General features: G+C 40.3%; 1 protein-coding gene across 1 annotated transcript in view; it reads right to left on the minus strand.

Annotated features, from left to right (window-relative positions):
* MYO1D (myosin ID) overlaps positions 1-16,537 on the minus strand; it is a 307,276-nt gene that overhangs the window by 136,045 nt on the left and 154,694 nt on the right. The window contains exon 17 of the mRNA XM_004684893.2: positions 1,734-1,957. Coding sequence (XP_004684950.1) covers positions 1,734-1,957 — 224 coding nt within the window. The remainder of the gene's footprint in view (positions 1-1,733; positions 1,958-16,537) is intronic.

Genomic DNA, 16,537 nt, shown 5'->3' on the forward strand with positions numbered 1-16,537 from the left:
AAGTTATGTCTAAAGTGCAAGTCAGAGATAATATTAATGCAAACATTTATATAAGCATTCAATAGCTTGGCAAGATTTAAAACCAGCATTTTATTTGGAACATGTGATCTGAGAATTGTGGTATCTTTACTTTCAATAATTCTTTATTGTTTGATTTTTTTCTTTATGTATAATTTATTTTTTCATTAAAAAAGGCAAGTGAGATACATATTAAAAGTTCTTTTATGCATTTTCCTTTTGATATCTGTCACCAATTACACAGCGCAAAAACTAAAGGAAGATAAAATCTGATTTAGCATAGAATTATAAATTAGTTCTTTTACATTCATCAATCAATTATTTCACGGCACCCTTTGGGGAATACTGTGATACCAAATGATCACATTTGAGAGCCATTAGCTGGTTTATGTGACTAGTTGGTTGTATCTGAGACAGCTAAATCTACCTGGTATGCACTGGCAGCAAATAAACTAAAAAAATGAGAAGAAGCTATGAACAAGGACAAACTCAGATTCAGGGCAGTTTACAAAAAACTAAGATCAGTTGGAAAAGTATCAACTGATTACATGGGTTATTTATTTTAAGCAACAGCTTGCTTTAAAAGAGTTGTTTTCTCCCTTGCACTTTTAAATCATCTGGAAAACTCTAGAAAGGATCTCTGCTTGGGCGCCACTCCCCAGCTTCATTCAACAGGACTTTCTGGAGGTCTCTTGGTGAGTTTTACAAACTCCTTGTTGCTTTAAGGTACAGCAGGATCATGAACCATTGCTCAGAAACCATGAACAGACTTTCCAGTTTGAGCTATGAGTGGTGATTTTAATAAAAAGTTGCACTTTGCTTGAGTACAACCACTATGGAAAACTGATTGGAGGTTCCACAAACTGCTAAACATGGAGCTTCTCTACCACCCAGCAATCCCACTCCTAGGTATCTACCCAAAGACACAAAAACACTGATTCAAAAAGATACCTGCACCCCTATGTTTACTGCTGCTTTATTTACAGTTGGAAAGGCATGGAAACAGCCCAAATGCCCAAAAGTAGATAAACGGATGAAAAAGATGTGGTACATATACACAATGGAATATTACTGAGCAACCAAAAAAAAAAAAAAAAGAAACACATGTCTTTTGCAGCAACATGGATGGAGCTGGAAAAGATTATGCTTAGTGAGATAAGCCAGAAAGAAAAGGAAAAATACCAGACGGATGGTTTCTCTCATAGCAGGAGTTTAACAGTCCAGCCAAGAAAATAATAATAATAATGAACAGCTATATACCAGAGACATTTTATGGGGGTGGAGTGGGGAATGGGATCAAAAACAGTGCGGGGAGGGAAATGCACTGGACTATGGTGATGGCACATGGGTGATTTGGTGATGGGAAGCCAAGGGGATTGCAAATAAGATGGAAAAATGCACAAAATGACGTAAAAATAAACTATTATAAAAAAAAAGTTGTGTTTTGCTAATAAAAGTAGAGAAAGCATGCCCATGGCTTAAACATGGTGAGACCCAGGAGCTGTGGCACATTGCTGTCAAGTTCTGCCAGGAAAATCAATGGGCAGTTATACCCTGCTTTTCTGAGAGGAAAACAGATGTGTTCAAAAAGCCAGGTATACAAAACTGAAGAGAGACGTTCCAAATGAATGCGAAACTGAGCAACGACTGGCCCCGGACCTCAGATTCTCTGGGAAGTGTGAGCCCTAAATGTTGTCCACACTGTGCATTCTTACCTATTAAAAATTGTCTGCAAGGCCTCCTCGAAGCGGCGGAGCACTTTGGGCGGGGTGGGCCACTGCACGTGTTTCCCATAGTCCCTCATGGCCTTGACGCCCTGGAAGCGCCTGGCCACCTCGCGGATGTAGGATTTCACTTTGTAGCCCCGGTAGTATCTGATAATCGCCAGAGCGGCCTTGGTCCTCTTGTATCGCATACGGGCCAGGGTGCCCCTCCACACCTTCACAAGAGAGGAAGAAAAAGAAAAGGCTAGTGGCAGGCTGAGTCGTAAATGACTTCGACATGCTCAGAAGCTCCTCCCCTTGTAAACTGAACTGGGGCACACAGCTGACAACAAAATCAGCCCCAGCGTTGGCCAACGCCTGTCGATTCTGCCTGCCACCAGATGGTGCTGGGCATCACGCGGCCATGTTGGTGCCCTTCTGGCTGTCCATCCATTACCCACACCAGAGCAGTGTGTGCCCCGTTTGAAGTGCAGCCCTGTTTTGAAATGCTGCCATGTTTCAACGTTCCAGCCATGAAAAGCAGAAAACCAAAATACAAACAATGTGGCGTGGATATTTTAAGAAGGTTGAAAGGAAGCAAGATCAGTCAGAATCACATGTTATCAGCATCTGAGTTCTTAGGAAACCTAGCCTGACGTAGATTAAACACAGGGGCCGCCAGGGTAAGGTCAGGTTCAATTTACAATATGATTTCTACAGTCTGTGTAGCACCTCTCCCCAGGTGCTACGTAAACTCTTGAGAACGTAATTGAATTCCTGGGGAAGACGCAAAACAGGAATCTCTTGATTTTTTTTCAAGTGCTCACAAATCAAAAAGAAAATACATGCATGTCTCCATGCCAGTTTTTTTAAAAATTTTTTTGAAGATTTATTTATTTACACAGAACTGGGGTACAGGCCAGAGGTGCAGGGGCAGTGAGAGGATTCACCAGACAGAGTAGGAGCAGAACAGGCAGATCTATGAGGTACACTGCTGAGGGGAGCAGTGGGCGGGTCAGGAGAGGTCTGCTGCTCCATGTGGGTCACCTCCGGGGTGGGAATCGAACTCATGCGGAAGTGGCTTTAGCTTCCTAGTGCTGTGCTTTAACCCGCTGTGCCACCAGGGAGGGCACCTCCATGCCAGTTTTATCCAAGCACAGGAAATCAGGGGAACTTCGATATTTTCTCAGCATCCTTTGTCTAGGTTCCTGTGCTTCTCAATCTCTTGTGCAAAAAGAAATGGCTTTTTCTCTTTTTGACTCTTTCTCCTATGGTATTTCCAGTACAAGCCTCTCTCTCCTCTCCTTTCTTGTCCTTTCCTGTCCTGTCTTCTGTCCTGCACCCCCCTCCAAACTATCCTGTCTTCTTTGATAAATTCCTTGCCATTACTGGCTCCAGCTAATAGTCACCTCTGCTACTTAACTTGCAATGCTTGGGTTGATGGTATTACTTTTCCCTCTTGCATCTCAGGACCAAGATTTTCAATTTCTCCTTCAGGTTTCTTTTATTTCTCCTTAAATCTCCATCTGTGCCTGCCAGTTTCTCTCTGAGACACTCCTGCCCTGCCGCTTTCATTCAGTCATGCTGGGGCTATCTTTGTTCAGACGCTCATCCTGGACCACGTGCCTGCAGTACTTTCCTTTTTCAGCCTGCTGCACAGTAAAGATAGAGCTGTTTGCATACTACATGCGACCGAGGTCATCCAGGGACCCCAGAGAGGAACTAACAGGCCAAACAAACCATGGTATGTGAGGGAAAGACGACATATGCACAATTTGTGATGGGAACCTAGCAATTTGGAATGCAAGCCTATACACAGCATCTATAAAGGCAATGAGGCAATGAAAACTAACTTGTTATTGCATGTGGCATCAGCACAGCAACCCTTTTTAGTCAAAATGGCTTTCTTCCTAGTAGCTGAATCCATCCCGCAGATGGCTTTGTTACGCCTCCACCCAAATGCTAAAATAAAGGCCCCTTCTTTAGTATCTTGAAAAACCACAAGAATACAATTAGAGGGTGAAAGTCTGTGGTTCCATTTCTTAAACAAAACACATTTTTAAAGCTTCATACTGTTTGTTGCTTTTCTATTTTTTCAAGGCAAAGGAAATGAAGACTCCCTGGAGTCCCATCTGTATAGGAAATCAATCTTACATTTTTAAGAAGTGCTCTAGAGGGTTTTTCTTAAATGATTTTAGTTAGATTCTTCAGTAATTTGAAAAAAATATATATATTTTTTTAATCAGGAAGTGCTTTTTTAAGGGATGGGTCTTTTTGGACATATAAAATGTCATCTGTGTGGTTGGTGTATGTTTTATAGAGTGGAGAAAAATCAGACAGTACAAAGATGCTTAGGAAAATACAGCCACCCTTCTTCTTGCCCATCTAACCTCACCCCCTCACCCCACAGTCGCATTCCACACAGACTATTTTAACTGCATCTATGGTATTTACAGTCATACCATAGGTGATGCACAATACCGTTATTTCTTGGTTGATCTTTTAGATTCTATCCAAATTACAGAAAGTGATGATTTAGCTCTCAACCCACCATTCTTATCTCTTCTTTATCATCCCAATGAATATTACACCAACAACTTTCAGCTGATAGTGTTTACAAGATTACACAATTTATATAATACATGTACAGATTCTGTATGTTACATATAAATTTGGCTCAAGAGTAGAACATGACTTTTATTTTGTCACGTAAATTTATATTTTACCTGTAGTTAAAAGTGGTCTCATTTTAAAAACTTGCCTTATTTTCTATATATCTACTGGTAATTTCTGTCAAGTGCTCTATCTAAGACCCATCTAGTGATCAACCATAATCTCCCCACTGTCCAGCACATCAGCCAAAGCTTCTCCTTTCCACACTGTGTCCTTGTCCTCTTAGACCCACTGCACTGCTCTACGCTGGGACTATATAAACCACTCTTTCAATACTTAGAACTCTTGTCCAAGTTATATTTTTCTTTTTTTTGTTCCCACCCCTACTCCTATGTTTCCAAGAAAGAGAGCATGACCAGTAACTTTCTATTCTCCTTTACTTTCCTTGCACGTGCAAACAGTGCCTGAGATGTTTTGCATGTTTCTTAGGGCATGGCGGCTGACTCAGACTGCCTGTTTTAATCCTTGCCCCATTTTTAACAGCTGGGTAAACTTGAGCAAGCTTCTTAACCCCTTGGTGACTTCATTTTTGTGTCTGTAAAATGGGCATGATTAATAGGTGGCACTGAATTATTTTAAGATTGAACACTTAAAATAGCCCTGGTGGGCAGGGGGTGCTCAAAAAACCTCAGTTGCCCTGACAACCTGTTTGCCTTCAACAGGCTGTGCTACTTCATCTTTTCTAAGTGCAGCTCTTAGTGCAACCTGGAGAGTCTTTAATGAATGGGAGCATTTCTTTCCCAGCCTGCTCTTGGCCCCCACATGGTGTTTAAATGTTTATTTTATTCTGCCATCAGTGACACAGACTGGATATCCATAGTTATGTGCCTCAGCCTGTCTTTCAGCTGTCCAAGAGTTGGGGAGAGAGAACAGTTCTCTCTCAGCTGCCACTGAGTTTCTTCCTTAATATTAATAAAATACAGGCAGTAAAAGTTTGTTTACTGAGTCTGGTGGTGTACTGAGGTTTTTGGTTTGGTTGAAGACCACTATTCTTTTTTCCATATAGAACTTTTTCTTGATTCTTCTGTAATATTTATCCCAACTAGAGGCTTCCTCTATTCTTTGCCACTTCACTGATAGAGCAGGAGAGCAGCAGGGACGACGTAAACACTGGCTCTCTGGCCTGGAGGAAGACGACTTACTGACGGGAGAAAGGTCCCCAGCGGTGGTGTGGCTCATTGCAGGCCTTCCCCAGGCACACCTCTATACTTAAGACCAACACATTGAAATGGCAAGATTTTGCAGAACCCACCTCGCCCCCCCCAACACTTCTCCACGATCCATTCTTGAAAGAATCGGTTGATTTTTTTTTTTTCTTTTAGCACCTTCTTCCAACTTGGCCCAATTTCCCTTTTTCTGGATGATACTTCTCAAAGTTCACAATACAAAGTTAGGATCTTTTGTTGGTTTCAGAGCTGATGGCATACTCTTTGTTACTTTTACATTTTGTTAATTTTAGTGGTGTGTGCCGGTAAGTGTCATACAGAAGTAGTTAACCCTGAGCCACTTCCCATGGTCTTGCAGACCAACTTGCTGAATTAGTTGACTTGTGACCCTCACTTAGGACGCATCTGTTTCATCAATGGCCTTGTTCAGATCCACTGGCCTAGCAACTCTTTAACGCACACAACTGCTGCCGATTAATTTCTTGACCATGATGCTGACATGAGCTGACAACCTCCTTGTTACTGCAACCTCAAGAAGCAATTGAATCTTTTGGTCAATTACTGTCAGAAGACCACTCAACATGCAGTCTGTCAAGCCCCAAATTGCATTTATTTTGCAGACAAATGAAAATAAACCCACTCTAGCTAACAGGCTTAGTAATTCTAACAGGTCCTTCAGGATTCAATCTTGTTGAAAAGTAAATACTGTGATAGCTATCTTTTGCTTGCTTTTGTTTTCTTGGAAGAGGAGACCCAACAATGATAATTCGTCTTCAGAATCTCTCAGATAGAGGCAATTTTGAACCTGTTTCTTGACATAGAAGTGCAGGGTTTTGATCCAATTTGGGGGCATTGGAGAGCCAGTGAAGCTTCTGGGGATGTCTCAGCTTTGAGATGCTGCCTGCCCTCTGTACCTCCAGATTGATCTCTAACACAGGGGTGGCCCACCACTTGGTCAGGGTACAAGTTGATTGTGCTGACATTTCTTCCTTTATGTCCGACATTTAAAATATGCAGAATTCCTTAAAAAAGAAAAACAACAAAACCAAACCCTATGCCTTTGTTAGCAAATGATCTTAATTTTGAATGCTTCCTTCAAAGGTTTCTGGAGTCTGGAGATTACTCAAAAACTCAAATAATAACTCATATTTGAAAGGAATAGTGAAAGGTATAGGCTAACATTCATTTCCATAGAATTCTAAACATGAATTCTGGAAAACAAAGCTTTTTAAATGGCCCCTGAAAAAGAGATTCCATGGTCAGTAAGTTCAGGAAAGCTGTATACTGCCAATTCCCATTTTCAGATTCATATACATATTAGCATATTAAAATTTCTGATAATTTCTTTATCATAAGCCTATTATAACTTTAACAGAATTCAAAGAATGTATTTGACTACAGAACCCTTTGTACACAGATGAGATATTCAACTTGAAGATGCCACTTTTGCATAAACATTATTTTGAACATTTGTTCATTCTACAAAAATTTCCCAAATTTCTATTGCATTTATGTAGTTTCTGAAGGAATTACAACGGAAAATGGGAAACACCTATGACAACCTATGAAAAACCTAATATACTGAGATAAGTGAGAAACAGCTATAGCTAATCCCTTAAAAAGTCAGAGTTGGGGCTTCCCCGATGGCCAAGGGATTAAGTCTCAGCGCTATCACTGTGAAGGCCTGTGTTCGATCCCCCCTCAGGGAGCTGACCCACATGGCCCAGTAGACCTCTCCTGTCTCACCCACTGCTCCCCTCAGAAGCATATTTCATTGGCTCTGCCTGTACTGCTTCTCACTCTGTCTCAGGTGAATCCTCTCAACCCCCGTGGCCTACACCCCAGTTGGTCTATGCAAAAAAAAAAAAAAAAAAAAAGGTCAGATCTGGTCAAGCTCCACAGCAATGTAAATGTGCATGTAACATAAGTGTTGTAACCTCCTTCTCCAAGAGTGAGGTAGGTTCAAGAAGTCCAGCACTATTGGAGCGATAGATCCCTGGCTGATGACACCTGGGACAGAGAGGCCAGATTAGCCCAGGGAGTCCTGGGGACTCAGTCAAATTTTACAGGCTCTGAGTTTGTCACTAGATGGTATGTAAGTCACTAGATGGTGTGTAAGTACACACTCTGGCATGTCATCATACTAGTGACTGAAAGAATAAACATCTGAAAGGTTCTTTCTAACCCCCAGTGTACATGGAGCTAATAACTACCATCTTTGATTTTCACCCGATGATTGTTATTATCTCTAACATTATTTCACTATTATCTGCCTGGCCTTGTGTTTAGATACCTGACATACATTAAAAATTGGTATCTAAAAAGCACTTTTTTTTTAAACATGTATTTGTCTGTGTACTGTTGTTACATTTCTTTACTAATGATTCACCATAAAAAAAGCAGGAAACATATTTAACATAGGTTTCTTTAACTCATACATTTAACTCATACATTCTTTAACTCATACAAATGCCTAGTTTGGGGAATAATTGTTCAGACTTATGATCTTGCATCTTCTAGAGAGGAATGCAGTGTGTGTCACAGCTCTTGCCAGCTGCCTGGCTCTGGCAGAGGGCAGTGGAAGGCGGTGCTGGCAGGTTTTGTTTAGACCAGTCTTCCTCAACATGCCCTGTGTCCCAGCGGTCACCAGAGCACGCTCCCCACGAAACTGGGTAAAGACGCTTCCTGGTGGGGGAACCTTGGGTGGAGAGGCTAAAGGGACAAAGTCCTTTAGGTTACTTAGGGTAAACAACGATGCCTCTTCTTCCATGTTCTTGTCTTAGAGTGTAATTAGCCTAAGGGCAGGAAGGCAGGATAAGAAAATGTACATGTACTAAAGGCAGATACTTTTTCAATAGTTCAAGCTTGCCCAACGCCAGGTGAACATAATATAAGTCATTATGAAGACCAAGAATAAGCATAATTCCATTCCTAAAAGGAAGGAATAAAGGATACAACAACTGCAGTTTGAAGCACGATTTCTCATAAGAACAGACAGTACATGGGTTTAGTGATAATAAGCTCATGTTAGAAGAATATGGTGATACAGAAAAGATTACTTTTTAGAGAAATGCCTAAGTACAATATTAATTTCCTCAGTGATGCTGAGATTTCACATGTATTTGCATACATAACTGTTACTATCTTTACTACCAAAATTCTACCAGAAATGTAACCCTGTACTTGTAAATGTGAAAGTCCCACTACCTAATCTAGTTCTACCCTGAGAAATGTTTCCTAAGACAATATTTAAAAATTGGGGTTTTGGGGTCAAAACTGGAGGGAAGAACACAAGGGAATATGGTGATGGGTCACGGTACTGTGGTACTGACAGAGACTACACTGGAGGGGAGAAACTAATGTCTGTGCAAAGTTAAACAACAGTGTAAGGAAAAAAACTGGGGTTTATTAGTTACCTGTTAAGTCAGAACAGATTTAAAATAGATGTGATAGTTATGTGATTTATCTTCAGCTAACTTTTCTAGAATCTATAAATGGTTTCACATATAAGTATTTTTATAAAATATATATTTACATCTTTTATCCATTTCTTGGTATTATCTTCATTGATTTGTATGAGCTCTTTATAAGTTAAGGGAATCATCCTTTTGTCATTGGTGAGTGAAATGTTTTCCTACAGTATATCAATGGCTCTTTGGTACTATTCATGGTATACTGCCATATGAAACTGTTTTGTAAAAAATTTGATGTAGGAAAACATACTCACTTTTTACCCTGGCTACATGCATATTTTATACAAAACTAAGCTCATACAGTCACTAGACTATGCTCTGCAGTGCTTTTTATTTGCTGCATCAGGTACATTTCCCCATATGATCAAGCATCCTCCAATCATGTGATTCTGAAGGGCCTCACATTAGTCAGGTAAAGAGATGCATACACCTCACTTCACTAATCTCCTACTGTGAGATATTTTTGTGTTTTCTATTTTTGCTTTATTTGAATGTTTATTTTATTTATTTATGCATATAAGAACTGCAGTACAGGCCAGAGGTGTGGGAGAGTATGTATCACAGAGTGGGGAGCAGAACAGGCTGATTGACTGAAATACCCTGTTGAAGGGAGCAGCAGGTGGGAAAGGAGAGGTCTGCTGCACCATGTGGGTCACCTCCCTGGCTGGGGTTCGAAATCGTGCTACAGTAGCTGGTGATAGCTTGATAGCATTGATATTTAACCCTTGTACCACCAGGGAGGTCCTGTTTTCTATTTTTTTCAAGTATAAATATTTTAGAAGTGCTATACATAATGATTTATGATGAAGTTCTAGAAACAGAATTTCTGTTGTGACCTATTTATGTTTTCAACTACCACATAATATGCTACCCATTTCAAAACTCTACCATGTTCCAAACTCCACCTTTAGTCTCATGTACTAAGACTAAAGTGATAGTCTACAATATTTTTGCTATGATTAAATTGCTGTCACTATTTGTATTATTCACTCTTTTAAGATTCACTATTGAGTTTTCTTTCTTTTCTGAATTGGCTCTTCATTCCTTTTTTGTCCACCACCACATATTTGTAAATTTACATACATGTAAATTTATGATCTATAATCTGTGAAATTTACATATATGATCTGTGAGGAATTTACATGTACATAAATTTACTAATATATGATCTGTGAGGAATTTTGTGTGTGAAACTAGTTTTCTATCACATTTGCAAAGTTTTCTAAGCATTTTGTCTTTTACCATCCTTGATTATTGGTTCAGGTCAACAGAATATAAGAAGAATTTTACTAGGTATTTCTGAGGAAGAAAACTTCTCACTATCCTGAGAATGCCCAAGAACTTCTAGATGTGACTCTCCAACATGGAGGTGAAATGTGGTGGCTGAAATTGGAGTAGTGACTTTGCAACCACAAGAGGGAGCCAAACTTAGAATGAAGGTCACTCAAGAGAACAGGAGCGGCTTCCGATTGCATGAAATAAATCCCTGTTATATTCTAGTTTAAATTGCCTGCCTTCCTCAATCCTCTCTCCCTTCCTTTTGAAACTAAATCTATTGTGATACAATGGTTTCATTCTGAGAAACAGAGGTTTTAAATGTTTATGCAGGGCATAAATACCAGTCACTCTTTTGCCTTTTGAATAGAAAGATCTTCCCTAATTTAGTATCAATTATATGCCCATAAAATGAATTTGCTTTGTTAGGAGATAAGCTCAAGGGGAACTTGATCACAAGTAGGAGAGAATCATTTTACAATTACTTCACAAATGGCAGGAAATTGTGTCTATTGTAGTGGATTATCCACAATTAAAGATGTATGCAATGCCCACAAAAGCTTTGGATTCTTTGAAACACAAACAGGTTATCAGCAGTGGCTAATGAGTATGACAGGAGAAACGTTCTGCTTGGGCCAAATTCACATAAATGCACTGAAGCTAAGTCAGCTCCTATCTGGTTAGGCATTATGAAGAGCTAACGTTGGAAATCTTTATAGGGTGTTTCCTTATAAATGGTGGTGTAAGAAGCCACTGGGAAGTAATGGGAAAAAATGTACACACGCGCACCCCACTCTGGTACACACACAACCACACAAATTACGGGATTGCAAAAAGCGTAAGTGATAGTGAAGACACTGTTAACTGTAGATTCTAATACACCAGTCAGATCAAATCAGTATTTCATACAAAGTCAGAGCAAGTTTATCTTGAATTAAGAGAACAAATCAGATGACTTCAAATCCACACCTACATTAGACTGTTGATGAAATCTTTCCATATGTGAACCTTGGAAATACTTTAGGATTATCAAAAGCTACCCTTTTTGGTCTTTCCTTCAGATCAACTGACTTGTGACTAATACTTCATAGAACTCTTCATTCCCTGCCCAGCTGAACACTTACCGACTTACACACTAACATGGATATGCACTAGTGACAGAAAGTGACAGACACAGGCACTGCAGCAGAGAGATGAAGAGGCTGTCCCCAAGTTCATGCAGCGTGCACCTTAGTTCTTGCTGAGGCCCGCTGCTCTGTTTCCTTGGGCTTGCCTCTCCACTTCCTGCGTCAGATGCTGCTCCTTCCTCAGGCCTCCATTTAACGTGACCTCTTCAGAGAGGTTTCTCTGACCAGCCTATCTAAAATACATTTCCCTTGTCTCTGGAATGAACTCAGTTCATTCCCGACTCAGTTCTTCCCTTTCTTCACAACTGTTACACAATTTGTGATTATCTGTTGACTTTTTTTGTTTCACCCTTTATTTAGAATGCACATACCACACAGACAAAAACTATTTCTATTACATTCATCACTGCCATTCCAAAGAGAGCCTGGCAAGAAGCACAGTTGTTGAATGAACACTTACTGGAATGAACAAAGGAGATTTGCTGGCCTGTAAAAAGGACCCTATGGTCACCTGAGGGTTTAGAAGCTCACTTGAAAGAAATGGGCGGCACATCCTGCTACACAACTGTGAAGATGAGTCTAGAAGATTAGGAAATATTTAAGGAAAAATACATGGCACCTGTCATATACCATTTTTAAGTCTTTTTTTTTTTTTTGGAAGATTTACTTATTCATGCACACAAGCACTGGGGTACAGGTCAGAGGTGTGGGGATGAGAGGAGTCACCAGAGACAGAACGGAGAGCAGAACAGGCAGATCTGCTGAGGGGAGCAGTGGACGAGGCAGGAGAGCTACTCAGTGAAGAATCACAATCCACACCATGTGGGTCACCTCCCTGGTGGAAAGTTGAACTCATGCTGCAGTGGCTGTGGATAGCTTCATAGTACTGCGCTTTAACCCACTGCGCCTCCACTCCAGGGAGGGCCTTATTTTCAAGTCTTAATGGAAATTTTAATTCAGTGCTGATGGTTGATAATTATGAGCATGACAGTTCTAGAGCAGTCTGATGGTTTGAGAGCAGTGTAGCATGAGTAAGCATCAACTAGAGAAACTGATGCTTATTAATGAGTAAACTGATGCATGAAAAGATTTGGTTTTAGTGAATTTTTTTTTTACTAAGACTGTAAAATTTTTATCTTAAATAAGCTGTGTTCTATTATAGTTGGGAAAATGTGGGCATTCTAAAATAAGTTACAAGATTTATCATGAGAAATTCCCCTTTCACCTTATTTATCTTTTTTATTGGGGGAAAAGGGAATGCCCTGGGGTTATAGGATTTTACTAAGTATGAAGGAAGAATGTGATGAGCCAGTCTCACTGGCTTCTCGCTTGAAGCCAGTGAGACTGGGAAAAACCCATGATACTGGTTATTATTCTCCTCTCACCAAGTCTATGGGAATGGACTAATTCCTCTATAATAAGAATGAGAGGAAAGAAGGGGGGGGGGGGGAAAGAGGCCAGGAATCAAACCCAAATATAGGAATGCTGTATATTAGTTCTCAAATCAACAAAATATCAGATTCCAGTGCATGTGTACAGACACAAACCTTGGTTAGGCTACATAGCAGAGCTGGTCATTCACACTCACAGATGCATGAGCACCTGCTGCTATAATTTAGCTTTGGCTTTGACTTAGCAGCTGATGGCCCCTCCGGCTCCCTTCTCTTTCCTTAGAGGCTATCAAATATTCTATTCTTACACAGAAAAGCTTTGCTTCTTTTCCATATCTACAAATAATGCACCCAGTTACTACTGAAGACTTCCCTCAACTGTGGGGGGAAATAAAAAATCAGGGAACAAGTTTTCTAGGATCGCGAAGTCAGGAATGTATTTACTGTTCATAATTAAAGACCTTAACAGACATAGTTCCTTGACTTAACCATCAGATAAGAACTATAGAAAACTGTTTTACCACTAAATAAATAATACTCTGGATATTCTTCCTTTTCCAAATAAGCATATAGTCAACTTAGCTCTAGCTACTGCCATCTACAGAAAATGCTGTGCCAAGTTATGTTGTAGCAGAAAATATTTCTTCCTCCTTGTTGACTTTCATGTGTCATCCAGTTGTCCAGACCTGCCATGGTCAATATAGTGCATGTGACCCAAGGGCCTGACAAGGGCTGTGTGGTCACCCTGGCTCCACTAAGGTGCTTGCAATTACCACACAGAGAACATGCCCCAAGGGCCATGGCTGGAGGAAAATGAGCAACTCAACTCAGAACCTGGGGGTAGGCTCACCCAGGAATGGCCAAACCCCCACACATGAGTAAGAAATAAATTCATTACATTTTAGGGTGGAATGGTTGCTGAAAAATGGCCCCTCTGAGAGTACCTATCTCTAAATCCTGGAGCCTATCAATATTACCTCACACAACAAAAACAGATTTTGCAGATGTGATCAGACCAAGCTACTGGAAATGAGTAATTACCCTCAATGATCTGTTTGGACCCTAAATGCAATCACATCTATCCTTGCAAGAGGGAGTTAGTAGCACATCTGAAGACACAGAGGAGAAGGCAGTGCAAGCATAGGGGCAGAGATCAGGGCCACAAGTCATGTAATTCTGGCAGCTACCAGAATTTGGAAGAGGCAAGGAGTGAGTTAGTCCCTACCACCACCAGAGGGTAGCCCTGTGAAGTGGTTTTCAGGTCCATAGAACATCAGAGAATAAACTGTTGCTTAAACCACCAAGTTGGTTTTTACATCAGTCCCAGGAAACTAGTACAGGTGGCTTGTGGGAATAGTTTATGAATATAAACCCACACTAATAGTATTAATATTTTATGAGTTATTAATAGTAACAAATACATAGTGCTTATTATATGCAAGGCACTATTCCTAGCAAGTCAAATATTGACTATTGAGTAACTGAATATTCACAACCACCCCATAAGGTGTGTGCTATTGTATTTCCCTGCCACATGAGGAAACTGAGGCACAGAGATTCACAGAAGCTCTACTCTGTAAGTGCCAAGGCTGGGATTGGAAACCTCATGCCTTATGTTCAACTGGAGCTGAAAGCTGTCTGCTAGTTAGGTAGTAATATGGTCTAGAAATTAACTGGAGTAATGAAATTAGTGATTCTTCAATTCTGGCAGCAGAGTTAAAATTTAAAGACTTTTTTTTCCCCAGTTGGGAATAACTCTTGTGCTAATTAATTCATTTGCTTGGTGTTATGAAAGTACCTCACTTAAGTGCACATGAATAGCTCTTAAGCATTAATAAATACCTTAGCTTTCATACACGTATAGCTAATATGAAACTTTATAAATCCCTAAGCACCTAGTAGTGAGTCATGATAATATAATTCTATTACTGACAAAATGCCATCTAGTACTACTCTGTAAACGGCCCTGGGAGGACTTCAAACAAGTGTAAGGACACTGCTTCACTCAACAATTTATAATCCAGTTGAGGAGATAAGAAAAATATGTAAAATTAATAGATGATCTAAGACAACAGGAATTATAGAGCCCAGAGGGGATGTTTGAGTGAAAGACTTCCTATAAATCATCTAGCTCACAATCTGATTCCCTGCCTCACCCATGGCATACCTCCTGAAGGATCTTCACTGTGCAACACGCTTCCAGAGCCTGCACAATCCCTGGGATGTGCCTTTCTTGCCCACTCAAGAAACAAGTCTGATAAAAATAACCTTGAGTCAACTCCTATTTGTAAAATTAATTAAAACATATGGTATAATTGTATGTGTGTGTGTGTGTGTGTGTGTATTCATACACACACAGTGGATTACTACTCAGCTATAAAGAGGACACACCTGGCCCTCCCTGGTGGCACAGCGGGTTAAAGCACAGCACTGAGAAGCTAAAGCCACTTCTGCATGAGTTTGATTCCCGCCTGCCCCAGGGGTGACCACATGGCACAGCAGACCTCTCCTGGCCCACCCGCTGCTCCCCTCAGCAGCGTACTTCGTCGATCTGCCTGTTCTGCTCCACACTCTGTCTCTGGTGAAGCCTCTCGCCGCCCCTGAGTTTCTGGCCTATACCCCTGTTCTGTATGCACAAATAAATTAATCTTTAAAAAAAAAAAGGACAAACCCTTGCCATCTGTACCAACATGGATGGAATTAGAGAAGATAATTCTAAGTGAAATCAATCAGGAGAAAGAAACATACCAGGTGGTCTCACTTATATGTGGAATATAGAGACACATAATAGAGGGTCAGTCAAAACCAAACCAATAAATAACTCTTAATATCTGACTGCAAAACCAAGATAACCAACCAAAGGGAGAGAGTGTAGGGCTGGGAGTAGGGGTGGGAAGTGCCCAAGGAAATATAGTTGAGGGTTGTTGGGTAGTCAGCAGGGTATAGAGACTTATAACCCCTGAAGCAGGTAAGAGGACACAAACCTACGTTACCTTTTGGTGAGATGATAGGTGATGTTGTTTTTCTCTTGAACATGTTTTTTCTATTTCACAATGAACACCTATTATTTTACACAAGAAACTGCTACCTAAAAGTTTTACATGGAAATAATGTGATTATAGTTATATGTTGTTCCTATTTATAATCCATTTAAAAGTACAATAAGCTTGTGAATAGAGTTCTCTGTTAAATTCTAAGTGTCTGATTTAAAAAAAAGATTTATTTATTTATGCATACAGAACTGGGGTACAGGCCAGGGGTGTGCAGGCAGTAAAAGGTTTCACCAGAGACAGAGTGGGGAGCAGAATCCGCAGATCTATGAGGTACGCTGCTGAGGGGGGCAGCAGGCAAGACAGGAGAGGTCTGCTGCGCCATGTGGTCTCCTCTGGTGTGGGGATCGAACTCATGCTGAAGTGGCTTTAGATTCTTAGTGCATGTGGTGTACGCACACCACAATGAAGCTCATCTTCTTTTAAGAACATTTAATTTCAAAATAAGATGCACCACCGGGGAGGGCCCCTAAGTGCCTGATTTTATGTTGAGGTCTTCAAGTTATTTGTAACCAATATATTTTCTCTTGAGTTGTCTGAAAAATTTTTTTTTTTAATTTTAGATTTTGTATTAACACAAATACAATAAAAAACACAACCTGGGATAGCTGACTAGTAAACATCTTATTTTGAAATTAAATGTTCTTAGAAGAAGATGAGC

The sequence above is a fragment of the Condylura cristata genome, unplaced genomic scaffold (assembly GCF_000260355.1).
Source record: "Condylura cristata isolate star-nosed mole 26May11 unplaced genomic scaffold, ConCri1.0 scaffold00017, whole genome shotgun sequence".
NCBI lineage: Eukaryota > Metazoa > Chordata > Mammalia > Eulipotyphla > Talpidae > Condylura > Condylura cristata.